Below are 20,813 nucleotides of genomic sequence, written 5' to 3'. Positions count from 1 at the left end.
ATCCCTTTCAAAGGCACCCATTTTGCCCATTTAACCTCTCAATGTCACCTACGCAATGTGACAACGTGACGTGTTTTAATAGTGTCGTGGCTTAAAATCCTTCCATGTTGTATAATGCATATTAACGATGTTTTCATATTACGGAACTGTGCGGTGATCCAAAACACCCAAGTCCTTCCAGTGGATATTACTGCGCAATACATTCTGTAATGCATCTGCCTCTAAAAACAATAGTTCTATATGTTACCGAAAACGTGAACGAAATTAACTCGAAAAAACGTTATTCAAACAAACTTTTTCTGAATATGTGCAAACAGAATTTTAGGACCTTGATACAAATACATGTTACATATAAATATTTATATAGGTAGCTAAACAAGATCCGGTCGGTCGAACAGGAAGCAAGGAGATGCCGATGGCGCCCGAATAGAAGAGCAACTACAATTGCTTACATATCCTTATTCTTTTCGGTATTTCTACAAGGATCTACAGTTTTCAACTCGGAATTCACGGTAAGAATGAATTCAAAGGAATCTCGTGTTTAACATCAAAATTACTTTCATTTTCTTCAGGGAGAGAAGTCAGGCGATCTGTTGTGGCTGAGGCCCTCGAGGTCCCTCTGCCTCAGTAGAGCTTCCAGATTGCCTGAGTGGAAAAGAGTGCTAGTGGCAAATGGCGGTGTTCAGCAGGCAGGATGAAGGGCACCTAGGCCCCTTCAAAACTGTCAGAGGGGTCGTATAAAATACTTAACGCAGACGTAACTCTGAGAGATCGGATCGGTTATGATATGAATTGTGTCCGTCATAACGATGACCATTCAGTGCTATGTGGAATATTAGTATTCCGCCACTCGACATGAGGTTAAAATGCCGTATGATAGAAGACAACAATGCCCTATGAAATCTTTCGATATGACAGTGCGGGTTTCAAATCATCTATTAGCTAGGCTAGCTTGTGCTAGCTAGATTAGTATCTGGTTTTGCTTGGTGCGGCTCAGCGACTAGTAACTATCTAGACTAACTGGAGACTAATCTTGTTGCCAGCACGATTAGTGCTAGCACTACAGTAGCACAGTAGCTGATAAGACACTAGCTCGTTTAGCCAAACACTTAATCTAGCTAGCTCTATTCTGTCTGACTGCTCGTCTCATCATCACAGGGAGCTAGCTGGTTACCAAGCTTTTGTCGTTATAAAGCCTACTGCTATTCAACCATTAACAGTTAATATATTGGTTAGTCATCAAAATAATACCATACATATGTAATAGTTTCAACGAGCATAGACCCAACACACATTCTTATTTATTTTCCTACACGATCCTGATACTGTCAGTTTCACAACCGTCTCAAACGTTATTTTCCTTGCCAAATTCAAGTAAACATACCTCATATTCTGATCATCTTAAGCCTATGACCTGACCCAAAGCATCCTCACAAAGCCGTCTAGCTCATCCAGTAAATAGTAACACTGACCTGCCCATACTTGTAAAGTGGAGGATATAAAGTAGGTCTTGCAGGACATCACACTGGATTCTACATAAGCTGCCATTATATCAGAAAACTGCTGACTCTTCATTAGTTACTTTTTCAAGACAACGTTTGGATACTTGATGGTACACAGCTCACCCAGACTTTCTGTTCCAAGGACACTCATTACTCCATTCAATACTTGCTTGCATACTGAAACACAATTCACAGTTCAATATGGACCCGATCTGATTTGCAAAATTTTATGTTATTCCCATCACATTAATGGCAACATCACAATGTACACAGCAACTGGGTCCCCAGTCACAACATGCAATGACATTGGTTATCAGGATGATGGCCTTCCTGTACTTAGACATGTAGCCTGTAGCTTCAGTTTACCTGGAGTACGTCAGGTGGCTGAGCGGTGAGGGAATCGGGATAGTAATCTGAAGGTTGCCAGTTCGATTCCCGGTAATGCCAACTGACGTTGTGTCCTTGGGCAAGGCACTTCACCCTACTTGCCTCGGGGGAATGTCCCTGTACTTACTGTAAGTCGCTCTGGATAAGAGCGTCTGCTAAATGACTAAATGTAAAATGTAAATGTACCTGTAACCTGTAGATGGACTCTGAGGAGATTGAGGTGGAGAGCAGCAGCGATGTGGGCCCCTCGGGAATGGAGGAGCCGTCTGAGAGTGGCATGGGCATGGAGTCGTCTGAGGCCATGTCTGCAGACAGCAGCGATGCTGCCTCGGCTCACCACGGCACGCCAGCCCCCGAGTCTGACTGCCACGTGGGGCAGAGCTCAGAGGGGCTCATGGTAAGAAGCTATGCTACTCGTCTACTCTAATGGAGCGTTCAGTTGTGTTAAAAGGTTGCTTATCAAGTTCAAGTTGATTCCATGTGAAATGTACACAAAGAACAATAAAATGTTTACTTGCAAGCAGGCCCAACAATAATAGAGATATATTTAAATCATATTTAAATTAAATATTATCTACATAATTACACATCTACATAGCTTTAGTAGAATCTGTGTTAATGTTATAATATGGGAGACAAACATATTTCAGTTTTCTGTAGTTGGAGATTTGTTTTTCCAGGGCTGCGTTTCCCGAAAGCGTCGTAAGCCTAAGTTGATCGTAGAATCCATCGTAGGACGAATCGTAGTTTTACGAGCCATTCCTAAAGACATCGTAGCTAAAGTGTCTCTTGAAAATTTGTAACTCTTGAAAGTGCATAGATTAGCCTACTCCTTATGAGCATGTTTGGGAAACGCACGTAAGAAATATCGATAGTTTCGTTTTTTGCTCGATTGTTGCTACGATCCATCGTTATCGGGAAACGCAGCCCAGATCAGTTACGCTCACAGTAATTTCCATATGTTTGAGTCGGAACACGTTCAGTGTCTCTCCTCCCTGCCCACTAGCAGGTGTTCCTCCCGGAGACCAGCTCGAGCACGGACGTCCGAGCCACTGTCCACCTCCCAGACTCCTCCTCGGTGGCCCAGTCCACCAGCGTGTCCAGTGTCTCCACAGTAACCCAGTCCATCCTGGTGTCAGAGTCAGCCCAGGTGCTGGTCCACTCCAGCGCCGTGTCAGACGGGTGCATGATGGTGTCTGACTCCACGGCCTCCACCTCCTCAGACATGGGTTCCGCCATCGACAAAATCATTGAATCCACCATCGGGCCTGACATCATGAATGGTGAGGGTCCAAGAGGGATGTCTGTATTTTCGATGTAGAGTTGTCTCTAACATTCTTTATATCTGAATGAACAACATTTACGTGTAAGCTCTTTTCATGTTTAAGAATGGAGAACTGCATTTGCTGGTTGGTCATCATTGTAGCCTGCCAGAGAGATTTGTTGGAAGTATTTCGGTATGATAATGTAGTGTGAGATAACATAAAAACATCTTCTAGGTTGCATTGCAGTTACCAGTGCTGAGGATGGGGGTGCAGAAACAACCCGGTACCTGATTCTACAAGGACCAGATGATGGTGAGACTGAAACCCAATAGACTTGATCCATTCAGCCTGTATTATAATGAATGATCATAAACAGAGTTATCAGATCTTGAACCAACGCCTCTGCAGGGTTTTCTGTGTTTCACAAATGTGGCTCGCTCCTCTTCCAGGGGCGCCTATGGTGGCCCACATGTCCTCCTCGGCCTTGTCTAGCCGCATCGCTATTGAGGCCCTGTCAGAGGGCCCCACCTCCACCTGCCATGACCAGGGGGACCTGCAGGGGGGTGTGGAGCCTGACCACTCCGACGACCAGCCAGGCCCCTCCGGCTACAGCTCGGCCCACCCCGACCAGCCTCAGCACTCCTTCCAGTATGTGGAGTGCAGTGGAGATGGGCCGGACCAGACCGGGGAGTCCTCCTCCTACATGGAATCATCCAGAGAGGAGCCCGATCAGACCAGGTCCCGGTCGTGTTTTCCGGTGTATGGCCGGGCGGACAACTCGGATCAGGACCTTCCGGGGTACGTGGAGTGCAGCGGCGCCGACTCCAACCCCTCCCACCACGGCCGGCGCTACGTGGTGGAGTGCAGCGACAGGGGCTACCTGCCATCGGCTGAGCGGCCGCAAAACTCTCGCTACATTGACAGTAGCGATGACCACTCTCAGAGCCGACAGTACGGGGCCCAGTATGGGGCCCAGCACGGGGCGGATGCAGACTCGGAGCAGCCCGGCTGTTCGCACTCTGAATACCATCCCCAGGAGGAGGAGGAGGATGAGGAGGCAGAACCAGACCAGCCCCAGCATTCTGGACAGCCTCAGAACTCCTGCTACCTGGAGACCAGCGAGGGGCCGGAGGGCTCCCTCTACGCCGACGAGGGCTCCTCCTCAGACCAACCCCTCGTCCACACTGCCGGCCCCTGCGAGCTGTCTGAGGCTGTGGCTTGCGGTGAGTGCCAGCCGGGGCCGTACATCAGCAGTAGCGGCACCTACTCCTCCCTTCCGGAGCCAGGCGCCGCGCCAAGGTCAGGGGGGGACGAGGACGACAGGGGGGTGGGGGCTTCGGGCGTGGCGGCGGGGGAGGGGACGGTGGAGGAGGAGGAAGGGAGCGGGACGCGAGCGCCCAACCTGGCTGAGCTGGAGGAGATGATGGAGGTGGTTATCGTGCAGCAGTTCAAGTGCAAGATGTGTCCCTACAAAAGCGTCTCCAAGGACACGCTTATCAACCATATGAGGGACAGGCACTTCAAACCAGCAGGTAAGAGCAGCTACGCGGCAGACCTGAGGCGAGTGCTAGATGGGAACATCGTCAAATGCTTTGAGTACCATTCATTTAGTCTACCCCGAGTCAAAACCAATGTGGATATCTGAAGTTCACATTCAAAATGAAATGGACACTCCTCTATGTCTTAACTGCCTTCAAAGACTTGAGGTGACTGTATTTAAAGGTAGCTAGAGATAGAAGGCTGTCTACTTCATTCAGAATGTATGTATTTAACCCAAGCTATAACAAACTTACTTAGAGGTATTTGACCACTGTGTAGACGGCAGTAAGCTCTGTGGTGATGAGCCACTGTGTGTCCCAGGTGACGTCCCAAAGAAGCGCGGCCGCGGGCGTCCCAGGAAGAGCGAGCTACTGGCCCGTCTGAGGCAGGCAGAGGTGAAGGCAGATGAGGAGAGGAACCAGAAGCCCCCGGCACCGGAGGAGGAGGAGGACGACATTGTGGATGCGGGGGCCATTGACGACCCGGAAGGTCGGTTTGGAATCGCACGGCTACAGGGCGACCGATCACAAGCCATTCCCTGATTTACACATGCACATTCTCGTTCTCTTCTCAAATCTTTCTTTCTCTCTTAATGCTTGATGTGACAGACACCCTGCAAAGCACACACATTTACATTACATTTACGCATTTAGCAGACGCTTTTATCCAAAGCGACTTCCAAAAGAGAGCTTTACAAAAGTGCATAGGTCACTGATCATGGGGTGTCAGATGGCTGAGCGGTTAGGGAATCGGGCTACCAATCAGAAGGTTGCTGGTTCGATTCCTGTGCGTGAAAAAATTTAGTTGTGTCCCTGGGCAAGGCACCTCACCTTACTTGCCTCGGGGGAATGTCCCTGTACTTACTGTAAGTCGCTCTGGATAAGAGCGTCTGCTAAATGTAAATGTAATGTAGATGTAATAACAACGAGATAGCCCCAAACATTGCGGGTAGCCCAAAACATGTTGTATACATTGTGAAAACTAAATAAGTCCCAAAGGGAAGAACCATAAGAGCATGTAGTTGAAAAAGTTACAGTTAAACAACATGAACCTCAACAAGTGCAAGGGTGTACCTGTGGAAGCAAGCAACAAAAATATATTACACCGGAAGTACAAAAGTTTTAGGTCAGTTACAGCTAACCAAAAAGAGCAAAAAGTCTGTCAATAAGAGTCATTGTGATCCTGGAGGAAACATCAGGTCCAGCCAATCATTCCTAAGTACCGTTGTACTCCCGGAACAAGTGCGTTTTGAGCCTTTTCTTGAAGGTGGGGAGACAGTCAGTGTCACTGATGGAGGTGGGACCACCAGACAGTTGTCAGAAGAAGACCGTAGGTGGCGGGTGAGGGTGTAAGGCTGGAGAATAGACTTGATGTAGTCAAGTGCAGTCCCGTTCACCGCTCGGAAGGTCAGTACCAGGGTCTTGAATCTGATATGGGCCGTGATGGGAAGCCAGTGGAGGGAGATGAGGAGCGAGGTAACATGGGGGCGTCTGGGTAGATTGAAGACCAGGCGGGCTGCCACATTCTGAATCCTCTGGAGAGGGCGGGTTGCACATGCTTGGAGACCGGCGAGCAGCGAATTGCAGTAGTCCAACTTTGAGAGGACAGGTGCTTGGACTAGCAGCTGGGTGGAATGCTCAGACAGGTATCTCCTGATCTTCCGGATGTTGTAGAGGGTGAATCTACACGACCGGGACCGCAGCAATGTGGGCTATGAGGAAGGGCTCATCATCCATGGTCACCTCGAGGTTCCTGGCAGAGGATGAAGGGGTCACCGTCGCAGATCCCAGGGTGATTGAGTGATTGTGGGAGATGGAGGGTTTGGCCAGGATGATGAGGAGTTCTGTTTTGGCGAGGTTCAGCTGGTGGTGGTGCTTGGTCATCCAGGCGGAGATGTCTGTGAGGCAGGCCTCGATCCTAGCTGAGATCAGTCTGGGGGAACGACAGGTACAGCTGCGTGTCGTCAGCGTAGCAGTGGTAGGAGAAGCCATGGGAGGTGATGATTGGTCCAAGCGAGGTGGTGTACAGGAGACCTGGTAGGATCTTCCCGACAGGTAGGATGAGATCCACTGAAGTGCAATGCCAGTGATGCTCATCTCAGAAAGTCTGGCAAGCAGGATTTGATGGTTAACTGTATCAAATGCTGCAGAAAGGTCCAGCAGAATGATGACGGATGACCTCGAAGCCGCTCTGGCAGACTGGAGGGCAGTGGTGACTGACAGGAGGGCGGTTTCTGTGGAGTGGCCAGTCTTGAAGCCCGATTGGTTGTGGTCGAGCAGGTTGTTCTGAGAACGTTTGACAGTTGGTTAGATACAGCGCGTTCAAATTTTTTTGAAAAGAAGGGTAGCAGTGATACTGGTCTGTAGTTCTGGAAGACGGCTGGGTTAAGGGAGGGTTTTTTGAGTAGAGGGCTAACTCTGGCCTGTTTGAAGGCAGAGGGGAAAGTGCCTGAAGTAAGAGAAGAGTTAAGGACATGGAGAATAAAAGTTATTATGGAGGGAGAGATGGTTTGAAAGAGAGGGGAGGGGACTGGATCAAGGGGACAGGAGGTGGGGCGATGAGAGAGAATGAGGTCAGAGATCTCTGCCTCCGACAGGGGGAAGAAAGAGTTCAGACATTTAGTTGGGTCAGTCATGGAGGGTGAGTGGGTAGGAAAGGAGGGTTCAGGGAATCGACTGCTAATGTCAGCAACTTTCTTCTCAAAGGAGGAGAAGTCGTCTGCTGTCAGGGTGGACGGGGGGGGTGGGGGAGGTGGGTTTAGAAGGGTGGAGATGGTAGAGAAAAGTTTGTGAGGGTTTGAGGCAGTTAATTTTTTCAGGAAGTAGTGGGTTTTAGCATCAGTTATGCGGGCAGGAGGAGTGATACTTATCAAGGCCCAGACCGTCTTTGGACTTGCACCATCTCCTCAGCTGCCCGAAGGATCGACCGTTCTACACGAATAACATCCGTGAGCCACGGACAGGAGGGAGAAGATCGTGCAGGCCTGGTTGACAGGGGACAGAGAGTGTCGAGTGATGCAGTTAATGTGGATAACAGGGTGTTGGTGGCAGTGTCAGTGGGGTGGGACATGAACTCGTCAATGGGAGGGAGGGAGGATGTTGCAATGGAGGAGAAATGGGAGGGGGATAGGGAGCGGAGGTTGCGGCGGAAAGTTACGAGGGGAGGGGAGGTAGGAGGAGTTGGAGGGAGAGAGACAGAGAATTGGATAAAGGAGTGATCAGAAATGTGTAGTGGGGTTACAGAGGTTAAGTCAGTGATACAGTTATGTGTCAGGATGAGGTCGAGCTGTTTTCCTGCCTTGTTGGTCGCTGGTGTGTTCAGCAGCGTCAGGTCGAAGGAAGTCAGGAGAGACTTGAAGTCGACGGCCTGCGTTTGTTCGAGATGTCCAGCTCCTCCACAAAGTCGGCTAGCGGCCCTGGTGGGAGATAGAGGACAACTAAGAATGCTTTGATAGGATCAGTTAGCATCACATAATGGTGTTCAAATGATTTGGCAATAACAGAGAGTGGGGTGGATGTGTATTTAATATGTCGGGAAAGAAGCAAACCTGTCCCACCACCTCGCCCAGTTGAGTGGGGTGAGTGAGAGAACGAGTGGTTGACGGAGAGAGCAGCTGGAGTTGCAGTGTTCTCTGGGCGGATCCATGTCTCTGTCAGCGCAAGGGCGTGAAGAGAAGCATGGGATGCAAACGCCGGGATGAAGTCTGCCTTGTTCACAGCAGACTGGCAGTTCCAGAGCCCAATAGAAAGAGAGAGGACAGGTGGAGAAGATCTGGATGGATAGCTAAGGTTAGAAGTGGACCGTATATACTTTGTGATACTATGGTATTAGTAATACACCTTGTTTAGTAGGGGTGGGGGGAAAATTGTAATTCACATTTGAATTGCGATTCAGTCTGCTAGCGATTCAGATCGATTCACAAATGTATGTGAATTTATTGTTTTTTATGATAATAAAAAAATAAACAATCTGTGAAAAATTGTCAATCGATTTTTAATCGAATCGTGACCCCAAGAATCGAATCGAAAGGTACCAAAAGATTCCCACCCCTATTGTTATTTTTTATTTTTTCCAACATCACCAGAACAAAAAGTATGTTCTCCAGCAAGCTGCACAATAACACTGTCTGCCTCTCTGTCTCTCTCTCTGTCTCTCTCTTTCTGTCTCTCTCTCTCGTCTTCCCTGCAGAGGACAGTGACTATAACCCAGCAGACGAGGACAGCAGGGGCCGACCGCCTGTCCCTCTGAAGAAGGCCCCCCCTCCCTGCTCCTCCTCCTCCCAGGGTCGCCCCCGGCGCCGGGCCGGCCGGCCCAGGAAGTTCAGCCTCATCGAGGAGGGCTACAGCACCAGAGGTGGTGAGTGTCACCCCCAAACCCTCCCCCCATCCCGCCTCCTCCCCGGCAAGACACACCCGCGTCACGTACTTCGCAAGTGTCACCTTTATTCTCGAGTTTGTCTTTGTTTAGCCAGAGTGTGTGTATTTCACGTGAGGTGTGAAGATAGGGAGATTGAGCATGAAACCTTTTATATCCAAGGATTTCCCCACAGGTACCCACGGGTGGGGGGGAGAGTCTAGTTTCTGTGTTTCATCCCTGCGTGTGTGTGTGTGTTGTGCGTCAACACAGAGACAGCTTCTGGGAGCCCAGCCAAGAGACCGAAGACCATCGCAGCAGCAGCGCCCAGCTTGTCGGAGGAGGCCAGCTCGTCAGACATGGGAAACAAACGGGTGCCTTCCAATGGCGGAGACGAGGCAGAGGCGGGCATCAGCCAGTCGGACTCCGAGAACAAAGACCCGTCCTCCAACATGCCGCCGGAAGAGGAGTTCTTCCCCAGGAAGAGAGGGCGACCCTCCAAGAGGTTCCTCCGTAAGAAGTACAAGAAGTACATGAACCGCAAGTAAGGGGCCTACACCTGGCTTAGACTCTTGTTTATGTTTCGTTAGGAGCTCTTTGTTGAAACTAGGCGTGCAAAGTAGCAGATTAGGGTGGTCTCTGAAACGTTAACCAGCCACTTGCGTCCTTTCAAAGAACTAATAAATACAAATCTTCAATACATACTGTAAACACGTTTTATGTTTTTAGTTATATAGTTTATGATAATAAGTCAGTAAAGTGTCCCTCTTCTGTGCTGTCCTCCCTGGCTGTGTCCAGTAGGTACTGTAAGTCCCTCAAGCCATTGGTGAGGCCTCACAACTGCTGGATCTGCGGCTCCCGCTTCATGTCCCAGGATGACCTGCGCTTCCATGTGGACTCCCACGAGGGCAACGACCCTGAACGCTTCAAGTGCCTCCAGTGTAACTACCGCTGCAAGCGCTGGTCCTCACTTAAGGTGTGTGTGTTTGTTTGTGTGTGTGTGTGCGTGCGTGTTGTCACCCAGGTTCACAAAGTGCTTGGTTAATTATGGGCTGTATTGTTGCCTTGGTAGCACACTGCAAAGAGAAGAGGGGAATCCAATGGTGATGAGTCAAGTCCTGCCATTCCTGCAGGTTTTGCCTTAGCAGTGTGTGCCTGTAATATGTCAATATCAACCTCTTTATTTATCAAACGTATGTAATAACTGTCATGTGAATATTGTTTGTGACAAGGCTCCAGTCAACAACATATCAATAAAATAATAGTCTTAATAATCTTTAAATTATAATAAGAGCTCCTGTTGAGCCTTTTAAGGACCTTTTGTACTGTCCTTTAAATCAAACCCCCAAACTTGGCTTTTCTGCCTTACTAACCCTAATTCCACTGCCTGAGGGCTTTTTGAAGATGGTGTGTTGTGTTGCAGGAGCACATGTTCAACCACGAGGGCAACAAGCCTTTCAAGTGTGAGGAGTGCGACTACAGCAGCGTGTACAGAAAGGACGTGATCCGACACTCTGCCACACACAACAAGGACAAGTAAGCGCACCTTGAGTAGCGAGTTTCACACCGGGTTTAAACAATGAATGGAATTATTTCATGGCTTGATTACTTTTGTCTGGCACAGTAGAACCAATGAGTATCCCAGTAATGCTAACCCCACCTATCTTACTCAGGCAGATCAGTTGAACTCTTTTAAAATAGCAGTACTATAATTAATTATAATAAATATAATAACTATAAACTTATTATATTATTACTATAATTCAAAGTACATTGTGTTGAATATGTCTCCTGTCACTCTAATCTTAATGTTGATTTTCTTTTTTTTCCTTTACTCCTTCACTCAGGAAAATAAAAACCGAGTTGGTAAGAATACTAGTCCGAAATTTCCATTGGAAATAATATACAGTTTATGCTCCTCTTCACATGCTGTGGGTTGTTACGTATGTATTTTCATGCTGTAGCAGGTTGCTTTGCATGTGTCTCAGTGTCCCAGGGTGTCCCAGTTCGCCTGCCCGGTGTGTCACAGGGTCTACCCCATGCAGAAAAGACTCACACAGCACATGAAGACGCACAGCACTGAGAAACCCCACATGTGTGACAAGGTGGGGGCGCCCAGGCATACAAAACAGTAATACCATATGTGACACTGACTGACTAATAACAAACTTACCTGTCCTTATTGAAGTCACAGTGGACTTGGAGCCCTTTGTGACATTTCTTAAAAATTGATTTGATAGACCATAATTAAAAACGGTGCTGCTTCTATTTAGCAAACTAGCCAAGTGCTTGTAACAGCGTCTGCTTTGGTCATTGAACTATCTTTGTCCAGCGTTGTTTGTGTACACAATTCAGTTTGTATAAAACATTTGTGTTTGATTTCTTAGTGTGGAAAGTCTTTCAAGAAGCGCTACACCTTCAAAGTGCATCTTCTGACCCACATCCAAACCCTAGGGGACAGCAGGTCAGTCTCTAACACTAGTCTCTAAAAAATATTTGTACACCCTCCTAACTTAAGACAAAATGCTGATTTCTTTTTCCCGTTTTCAAGTTTCAAATGTGAGTTTTGCGACTACACCTGCGACAACAAGAAGCTGCTCCTTAATCACCAGCTATCCCACACCAACGACAAGCCCTTCAAGTGTGACTACTGTAAATACTCTACATCTAAAAAGGACTTCCTGGTGTCCCACCTGGCCATCAAGCACACAGGTCAGTTCCTGAAGAGAGCATAATCTTTTGGTCGGTGTTGGTAAAATGTGAATATATAACATCTAGGGGGTGGATATGTAAGTATGGATATGTAGGTCTCTTACAACAGTTGTGTGGGTTATTACTTATAATATTTTTTTCTCTCTGTTCTGTATTGTTTGTTTAAGGCTCTGTCTAAAAATTATGTTCTCCTCTATTGTTCCATCCCTATGGGGATAGACGATAACGTTTTTTTCTTTTTTTTCGAATTGAATCTATACCTAATTCTCTGTACTCGATAAACCCCCCCATGCAAGTGTAGTCCTAAACTATGCATTTGTACACATTTTCTGTGTGTCTGTCCATTCCTCCAGGAGAGAAGCCATTCTCCTGCGACATGTGCCACTTCATGACGAGGCACAGGAAGAACCTGCGCCTGCACGTTCAGTGTCGCCACGCGGAGGCCTTCGAGGAGTGGAGCACCAGCCACCCCGAGGAGCCGGTCCGCCGCCGCCGCCGCCCCTTCTTCACCTTGCAGCAGATTGAGGAGCTCAAACAGCAGCATGACGACACGCAGGGCCTGCACAACGCCATAGTAAGACCTCCGCTGTTACCCTTTGGCACCACAAGGCCTGTGTGTGCTCCCCTGCTGCGGCCATTTCAGTCAGTGACCGAGGAAAGATGCAGAGACAATCAAAAAAAGGGTTGACGCGAATTTATGAATGCGACCTCGGATCTGTAAACCAGTCTTTCCTGGTGAATGGTGGTCCATCCACCACCTCATCAAAATAAAATAACATGCCATGATTGACATGAAAGATCAGCCAAAACATATCACAAACTACTATATAAGTATTGTTATACGTTTGTATCATTCTGAAACCATTGTTCATCATTGTATAATGTATTAAATGTTTTATTTAAGTTTAGTTTTTTATAAACATACGTTTTGGAATGATAGTGGTTAATTAAGTTAAATATGGCATCACGCCAGAAGGTAATTTGTTAAACTCGCTTTATGGAACAGGCCTTTGGTGTGTTTTGTGTGTGTGTGTGATGTTTAGGTGGTGGACCCTGTTACGCTACAAGCCATGCAGGGCATGGACAATGCCTCCGTCACCCAGGATGCCTTGGGAAACACCACCATTATCTATGAACAAGGTACAACCTTGCAAATACAAACTTTGATTCAGATTTCACATATAAGTCCTCCTAAAAAAAGGGACACATTTCACTTCAGAAAGTGGTGATCTAAACGAACATGCTCACCACCTTCTGGTCCCCTCCTCAGCTGAGTCCACTGACCTGTCGGCCCAGAATGCCCTGGACCTGCTGTTGAACATGAGCAACGCGCGGGAGCTGGTTGGAAACTCCCTTCAAGTACGTAGGTTGGGCTAGCCAATTCTATTGTAGTGCTCTGCACACAAAACAAGGGTTGGCTGAGAGGATGGACGCATGTTGTTTTAGTACCTCATGCAGAGATATGCCCATTGTTATACTGACCCGGTACAGTGTGATATAGCAGTATTGCCTTGACTAGGTTGATCCAGTCTGTCTAATAATCTGTTCATTCTGTTTGTTTGTGTATGTACATGTACAAATGAAAAACGAAACTATGAAAAACTTTAGTTTGTTGTTTAGTTGGTCTGATGGTCATTAAAAGTATATATATATATTAGGCTTTTAACAAACTATAACTCATAATATTTCACCGCTACCATGGCATCATGAATACACATAGTCTCTCTGAAAGGCTGGAATTTTAAAGTGACAGGTGGATGTTCAGATTAATCTGTAAATAGAATCTGTAAATAGAAATTCTGCCCTTTTTTGTCTCACAAAATTTTTACTCTTGAGTAAAAATTAAGAAGAAATCTTGCACCCATTACCAAGTAGTACATATTACTTTGTGTGTGTAACTGCAGATAAAACATAGACATGGACAAACTGTGTAGTGCCATCATTTCAATCTGCACCCAGTACTTGGTTACTTCCTCTGTGAACTTTAATAATTGTTTTATTGTTAATAACATTTTGTGGCCTTGAAAGTACAGTACTGTGCAAAAAGTCTGAGGCACCCAGGATTTTTTACGCAAAAATCTTCTTAAATATTTATTGTTTTCTTCTTCTGCATTTGTGCTGCAGTATAAAAGTACAATGTTGAGAACATGTTTAAGTCTATCCATTCCATTATGTCTTAAAGCATTTTAGCTTTACTTTTTTATGTGTTACCCCCAGGTGGCAGTATTGAAGTCTGATGGAAGGGCCCTTGAGGCGGGCTCCTGGACGGGCCTGGCCTCAGCGCCGGGCCAGCCCCAGAAGGTTGTGACCTTCCATGTATCGGAGAACGGTGAGACGGTGGTGCAGGAGGCCTACGAGGCGGCCAGTGCGGAGACGGGCGAGCTGGCGCAGATCGCCATCGAGGCGTACGAGGGGGCGGAAGACTTCAGCATGGTGGAACAAGCGGCGGAGGAGATCCACAGCACGGGCCCCGGATACAGGTACAACCCGGATACAGCACCTCCATGGTGTGTCTGGGCCAGGACGTCCCTGACTGTTTTGGAAGCCTAGTTTGATATTTGAAAAAAGCGACCAACCACACCTGGAATATAGTGATTCATCACTCGTTTATTTGTCATGGGGTTATTTTGGACCCAAGACTCCTTTTGTACTGGGCAGCTGCCCTGCTACTCAATGAGTGTTTTCTCGACTTTTTTTCCTTCTCTCACAGGCCCTTTTGGTTTCTGACAGGCTGTTGTGACTCCCAGTGTAATAATAATTACCACCAGCTGTGAGATTGCTAGCTAGAAACGGACTATTTGTTCGAAAAGACTGTTGCTTGGCGTATAATATCAATCTCATTCTGCGTTGATGATTCTTAGTGTCTGTAGATGTTCGGGATCCCTCAGAATTTCAAATTATATATTTTTTTCATATTCAAATACAGTTTTTGCATTATTGGCAAGTTAGAAGTGGCCCTGCCTCTCACCCTGGTGTTGTGTCTCTGACAGTGTGGAGAGCAGCTCCCCAGCCAGCCAGGCCATGGAGGACCGCGGCATGTCGGGGTCAGACAGCCACAAGGGTCACAGCGACAAATACTACCTGACATCTGGGCTCGGGGACGGGGAGCTACAGCAGGTGGAGGTAAATCCATATCAAGCTAAAGTACACAACTTCATTGTGAGTCCCTTTTCTTGCTATGAACATGTAGTTTTGCTGTCTAGCAGTGCCGAACCCATGACACAATTATCGGACACGTTATTATCATCTCCAAAAATGAGGGTTTTCCTAAACTATTTTGCCCAACATCCCCTCTTTTAAATCTGACATCTAAATGTTTGTGGCAAAAAGGGGGATTATGACAAACTATTCTTTTGTCTTTATATCTCACACGGAACACTTTGGCATGGTGTCATGACGGTGAATAAAATAGTAATGTCATGATATTATTGTCTCATCTTACTACATTGAGATAGGAGTGAGCTTAGATTTGAAGGTGTTGGGAGATAGTGGCTTGGACGCATCACAAAAGCCTTTCCGCAGTGGGACGTGAATGTTCGATGCAGTATTATCGTAATACTCCCAAACTGAGATCAGAAAAGTTCATCTCAGTTTTGAGAGACAGTGACACCTTTTCTTCTCCCTGGGGAATCGCTGACCTAAATACTTAAACACAGTTGACACAAAACGCAAAATACAGAGTTAATTTTTTGCTTTACACACAAGAAGGTGCACACGATAAGCCTTTTTTCAGAACAATCTCTGTCAATCTCTTTTATGATTGACTGTCATCCATTGACTAGTTAGCTCAGGGCTAATCCCTCCAGTGCCTGACCCCCAACCTGTGATCTGTTCCTGGGTACAGTTGAGCAGTGAGGCCCCTGGTTCTCCCTGCACGCTGGGCTCCAACCAGCAGAGCCTCAACCCCAAGAGGTTCTCCTGCCGTATCTGCATGGAGTCCTTCCACGGACGCTCAGACATGGAGAACCACAAGAGGGCCCACCTGGACCCAGGGACCTTCAAGTGCCCCGACTGTGACTTCACAGCCTCGTCCTGGCCTGAGGTCAAGGTGGGTTTCAATCTACGCCCTCCCTTTTGGTGCACAGACACACACACACACTCACAAACATATACACAGCACAAATACAGAAGACAAAAAAAATAAAATTTGAAGATAATATTTGTGTCAAATCTTGGGTTCCTTTTGCACAGTACTGTAAGTGTACATGCAGTTTGCAAAGCTGACTGAACTGATGCCCCCATGATGGGGGTCCCTACCCCTTTGGCAACACCGTATACTTCCTCCCATTCTCGTTTAGCTGGTTCAATCTCTCTTTTCAGCCTCTTTGCAAACTGAAAACCATGAGTGGTGGGACCTTTACTTGCATTGATCCTAAGCTTGGCTACTCACCTGTAGCCTTGGCTACTCAACCTTTTTGCATTAGGAATGCCCCTTTGTTTGACTGCTTTAAAAAACTGCTTAAAACGTACCTTTTTATAATTATTTGATTGTGATTGTTCTTACTGTTATTGTATGTTATGAGACTGATTATATTGTACTGTAGCACTTTGAGTGCTAAAAAGGCACATTACAAATAGCAATTTATTATTATGATGATTATTGTTGTGATGATGATTATTATTAGACTCACATGGGGCTGCATGCCTACCTGCGGCCTCACAAGTGCCCCAGCTGCAGCTTCGCCTCCAAGAATAAGAAGGACCTGCGGCGGCACATGATGACACACACCAATGAGAAGCCCTTCTCCTGCGAGCTGTGCGGACAGAGGTAGGGAGGGGGAAGGGCATTAGAGAGCGCCCACGGGGAGCAGAGCAGAGTAGAGGGTTGAGTAGAGGAGCACTTCATTGAACCCCGGGTGGGATTTGCACTCTAACAGTAGCAGAAGGTCACCACAAAATACTGAATTCCACATACGAGTGGTCTTTTATTTTTTATGTTTTCCAGTATCTTCAGAATCTGTGATTGTAGGAAAGGTGATGTGGGGTGGTTATCCAGGGTGGGCTCACCCAAATGGAATGCTGTTTCTATAGTTTCTATGAGAACTATACACAAAATGCCATCTTGTGGAAACCAAATGCCCCCCCCCCCCCCCCCTTATCACCCTCTGTAGGAGTACAACCCTCCCTGTCTCGTGTTCTAGTGTTTTACAGGAGTGTTTTTCCTTTTTCACTGCTGCCAACAGTGCAGTTTCCCTTCGGGTATCAATAACCTTCCTACCTGATCTGTCTTTGTTGCCTGTCTCTCTTTCACACACCTGGCAGGTTCAACCGTAACGGCCACCTCAAGTTCCACATGGAGCGCCTCCACAGCCAGGACCCCCCCACACGCAAGCCCCGCTCCTGCACCCCCCAGCACACCATCATCGTCAACAGTGACGAAGAGGCCCTGGCCACACTGCAGTGTAAGGCTTGCTAGAACGCTCACATACACACAATATACATTCAAACAGAAGCCCTTCATGTAGTGTGTGTGTGTCTCCCAGCCTTACAGGCTAACCAGGCAGTGATCAGTCCAGAACGCCTGCAGCAGGCGTTGGGCCAGGAGCACATCATAGTAGCCCAGGACCAGACCCTCTCTGACCAGGTATGAACACACACACATACGTTATAGGTGTAATGGTACGTACCGCGGTTTTGGGGTCACGGTTCGGTACAACGGGGACTCGTCTACATGACTGTGAAAACTGATACAATTTTCCATTTGGGACTTTTTTGATATTTCAGTTCAAGTCCCCTGATTACCCCCGTTTTACATTTTGAGCTTTGACAAACTGCCATTCGCTCTATCTAGCTAGCTTGCCGCAAGCATTTCTCAAACTCCCGACACTAAAATATGGACAGATGAGGGAAAATTGTGCAGCGTTTTCTCCAATTTCATCTGATTGACTTCATCAGTTTCCATAAAGTAGAAACACGTGGCTGACTCAAATGTATTCTTCATCTGACTGTCGGTACGAATGTGTACCGTTAGACTCCTAAGATAAATACACACATCTCCATCTCTCCTCCCAGCTTCAAATGGGTGTCCCTCAAATCATCTAAACCAGGGGTGTCAAACTCAGATACACAGTGGGAACAGACTTAAGTTTTACTCCTCTACCTTCTGGCGCTTCTGCTGTATGTCCAGGTGCTTGTACTTGTCGTGGTGTTTGGTTTCATAGTGTCTTCTTATGTTATATTCTTACAGCCACGTTGGCTCCGCACACAAGACAAACAGGTCTGTCCTTTGCGGTCGTGAACAGATATTCGGTCTCCCACCTGTCTAGAAAGCTCCTGTTTTCCACCTTCCGTTGGGCAATTTTTTGGGAAGGGTGTCTGATATCTGGCCGAGGTGACTGGTAGCATGAGGTTGGGAATGAATGAAAACAGAGGAAGGGATGCTTGCGCGTCTTGACGCGCCAAGGCACTAGCAGAGCATTCTGGGATTTATAGTATTAGTGGTGCATGCGTTACCTCAATATTAAAACATAAGTCAGTGATTCTGATAGTGTTTAAGCCAGCAGAGGAGGCCTTGCTGGCCCTGACAGCCCACCACTGTGTTACCGGCCCGCAGGCCAGCGTTTGACACCCCTGATCTAATCCATAGTGAAAGTGTGTACAGTAAAGATGGCACTGGAACATGGAAACAGTTTGAGATACTGCCTGTAGTTCGTGTAAGTTTGATGGACAGCGTACATCATGTGCTGGCGTACGTTGAATTGCAGGAGGAGGGCAGCTACATCCAGCAGATAACCACTGTGGACGGCCAGACCGTACAGCACCTCATGACAGGAGACAACCAGGTGACGGAGGCATGACACTTTCACTCAGGAGAGACGTGACCAGTCTGGGATGGAACAGTTGGAACAATCCTCTACCTGTGTCACTTTCACGTAAACCGTGTCATTCCTTTTTTTCTTCTTTTTCTTATATGCACACATGGCCAGGTCCAGTACATCATTTCTCAAGACGGAGTCCAGCACTTGATCCCACAGGAGTACGTAGTGGTGGCAGACGGCAACCACATACAGGTGGATGGGGTGAGGTGACGAGGGAGGGAGGGAGGGAGGGAGGGAGGAAGTGCACATCGCCAAGCATTATTGTGAAGGTTACAAAAGTGGGACAAGTGACGTCTAGTCTATGGTGGACCATAGTAAAATGAGAGGTGTTTGTGATGAAAGGATGTATCTTTATCTCAACAGATGCCAGATGGACAGATTATCCAGTATGAGCATGATGGTACCTTCCTCCAGGAACAGCAGGTGAGCTGGCACACGAACGCAATCGTTAAATCAATCCATATTCACTGATGAACTTCTGAGATTCACAAACATTACATGTAAATTCAGTCGATATACTCTATATAGCCGTATGTAGAAAATCTATTGAACCAACTTGCGCTACTCTGCCATGCTCCAAGCTCCTCTGGAAGCTACATCATCAATGTTTCCCCTACCATTATATTAGGGGGGCACCCCGCCCCCCCAACGGCACCCCCCGCCCCCCCTGGAAGGTTAAGGTCAACACTGATCATCATGAAGGCCTGAAATGTGCATTGGCAATCTGTGTTTCACAGAGGCAAGGCATGGGTGCTTTTGGCCATAACGTGTAGCGCCATGACTAATGTTTAGTGACTAATGTTCAAATGTGTGTGCGTGTCTGTGTGTGTATAGATTTCCCTGAGCCATGATGGACAGATTCGTTATTTACCCATCAGCTCTGAGCAGCAGATAGTCAGCCCTGAGGACCTGGAGGCTGCGGCCCACTCTGCAGTGTCAGGTTAGAGCTGTCAATCTTCCTTGCTGTTCTAGAACTGAGAAGAACAGTCATGACTCCCTCCTGTTCTATAACTATGAGGACTCAGATTGTGATTTATTTACTCCATACAGTCACTATTACAAATACAGTTTAAGGTTATAGCTCTCACAACTTTCTCGTCTTTTGTATGACTACTATTTGATAGAAACTCAAAATAAATTTGAACTCAAATCTGTGATTTCTTGTCAAAGGTTGATAAGGATGTGAAGAATGAACATGACGTCAAATAATCAACTTTCATTTAAGTTGTCTAATATGGTGCATAATAGGTTTGCATCAGTCATTGCAAAAAGTGTGATTAGCGTTATTTTTTTTGCATTAGGTTGGCTTGCTCTCCTGTTGGTTTAGGCAATCTTGAATGTCTCGAAAGGTGCAAAACAAAAAACTTAAAGTTGAACTAAGTATTCTTCATGTTTCCTTTTCTCTCTCTCTCCCCGGTGTTGTGTGTGTAGCCGTAGCAGACGCAGCCATGAGCCAGACCCAGACAGTTTACACGGAGGCCACACCAGAACAGCTGCAGCAGCTGCAGCAGCAAGGAATCCAGTACGACGTCATCCACTTCACTGACGAGTGAAGCCCTGTACCGTTGGTGGCCTTCAATCATGGAGAATGGACAGATGAGCTCCAACATAGGATCTGTGGCCTTGGACTGCTTAGGCTGGGATTCGTAGCTACAAAATGGAAAGTCCTTATCTTTTCTGACGGAATTCTCAAACATATTATTGAGAGCATTTGTAAATCCTAAATATCGCACCTGTGTCGTCATAATCTAATCATAGGGACTGTGCATTAAAGTTTTGAGGCCGACTAGGTTGGACTACTCTGTACTTAAATCGACCTATTGGCACGTGCCTAGACCACTTTGGAAATGAGATGGCTGAAATCATGTTTTAGATTTAGACGCATTGCTTCGAATGGACTGAAGTACTTTGAAATAAGAGAATTCTCCAAAACAAATTGTTTATTTTCAATGGTATGTATGAATAGATATGCCTGTCGTAAAGGCATTTGAATTTTACTGTCTAAGAGAGTTGAATGTTTGATTGTGAATGATTATGAACCTAATCATTTGTACAGATTCTGTTTGAATTATGGAAAATATAAGGTTTGTTTGACTTTGTTAGCCAATGAAAACAATGCTCAATAAGCTCCAGGATGATACCAAATTATTAAGACTGTATAAACTCTTTCACTTTCTTTATCATTTACCAAGTCCTTACATTGGGTTAATATTATTAACCGTCCAAATATGGGAACT

General features: G+C 46.7%; 1 protein-coding gene across 5 annotated transcripts; it reads left to right on the top strand.

Annotated features, from left to right (window-relative positions):
- Positions 1-73: 73 nt before the first annotated feature.
- On the top strand, positions 74-20,728 carry znf335 (zinc finger protein 335). 5 transcript variants are annotated; one of them, XM_062458279.1, is made up of 28 exons: positions 74-512; positions 2,089-2,286; positions 2,899-3,172; positions 3,389-3,466; positions 3,604-4,686; positions 5,015-5,182; positions 8,882-9,049; positions 9,320-9,590; positions 9,848-10,022; positions 10,470-10,582; positions 10,894-10,912; positions 11,014-11,151; positions 11,434-11,510; positions 11,598-11,758; positions 12,112-12,332; positions 12,802-12,898; positions 13,029-13,117; positions 13,976-14,238; positions 14,749-14,881; positions 15,603-15,806; positions 16,384-16,526; positions 17,021-17,160; positions 17,242-17,342; positions 18,463-18,540; positions 18,685-18,768; positions 18,940-18,999; positions 19,411-19,516; positions 20,008-20,728. In XM_062458279.1, the coding sequence occupies exons 2-28, from the start codon at positions 2,089-2,091 to the stop codon at positions 20,127-20,129; spliced, it is 4,764 nt and encodes a 1,587-aa protein (XP_062314263.1). In that variant the 5' UTR covers positions 74-512; the 3' UTR covers positions 20,130-20,728. The 5 variants fall into 5 exon arrangements, with proteins under 5 accessions (XP_062314263.1, XP_062314260.1, XP_062314261.1 ...); XM_062458276.1 differs by having other exon boundaries at positions 75-512; positions 18,463-18,549; XM_062458277.1 differs by having other exon boundaries at positions 75-512; positions 9,845-10,022.
- Positions 20,729-20,813: the final 85 nt, after the last annotated feature.

Source organism: Osmerus eperlanus, chromosome 4 (assembly GCF_963692335.1).
Source record: "Osmerus eperlanus chromosome 4, fOsmEpe2.1, whole genome shotgun sequence".
Taxonomy (NCBI): domain Eukaryota; kingdom Metazoa; phylum Chordata; class Actinopteri; order Osmeriformes; family Osmeridae; genus Osmerus; species Osmerus eperlanus.
The sequence above is the reverse complement of the archived record's forward strand: the minus strand, read 5'-3'. Positions and strand labels throughout refer to the sequence as shown.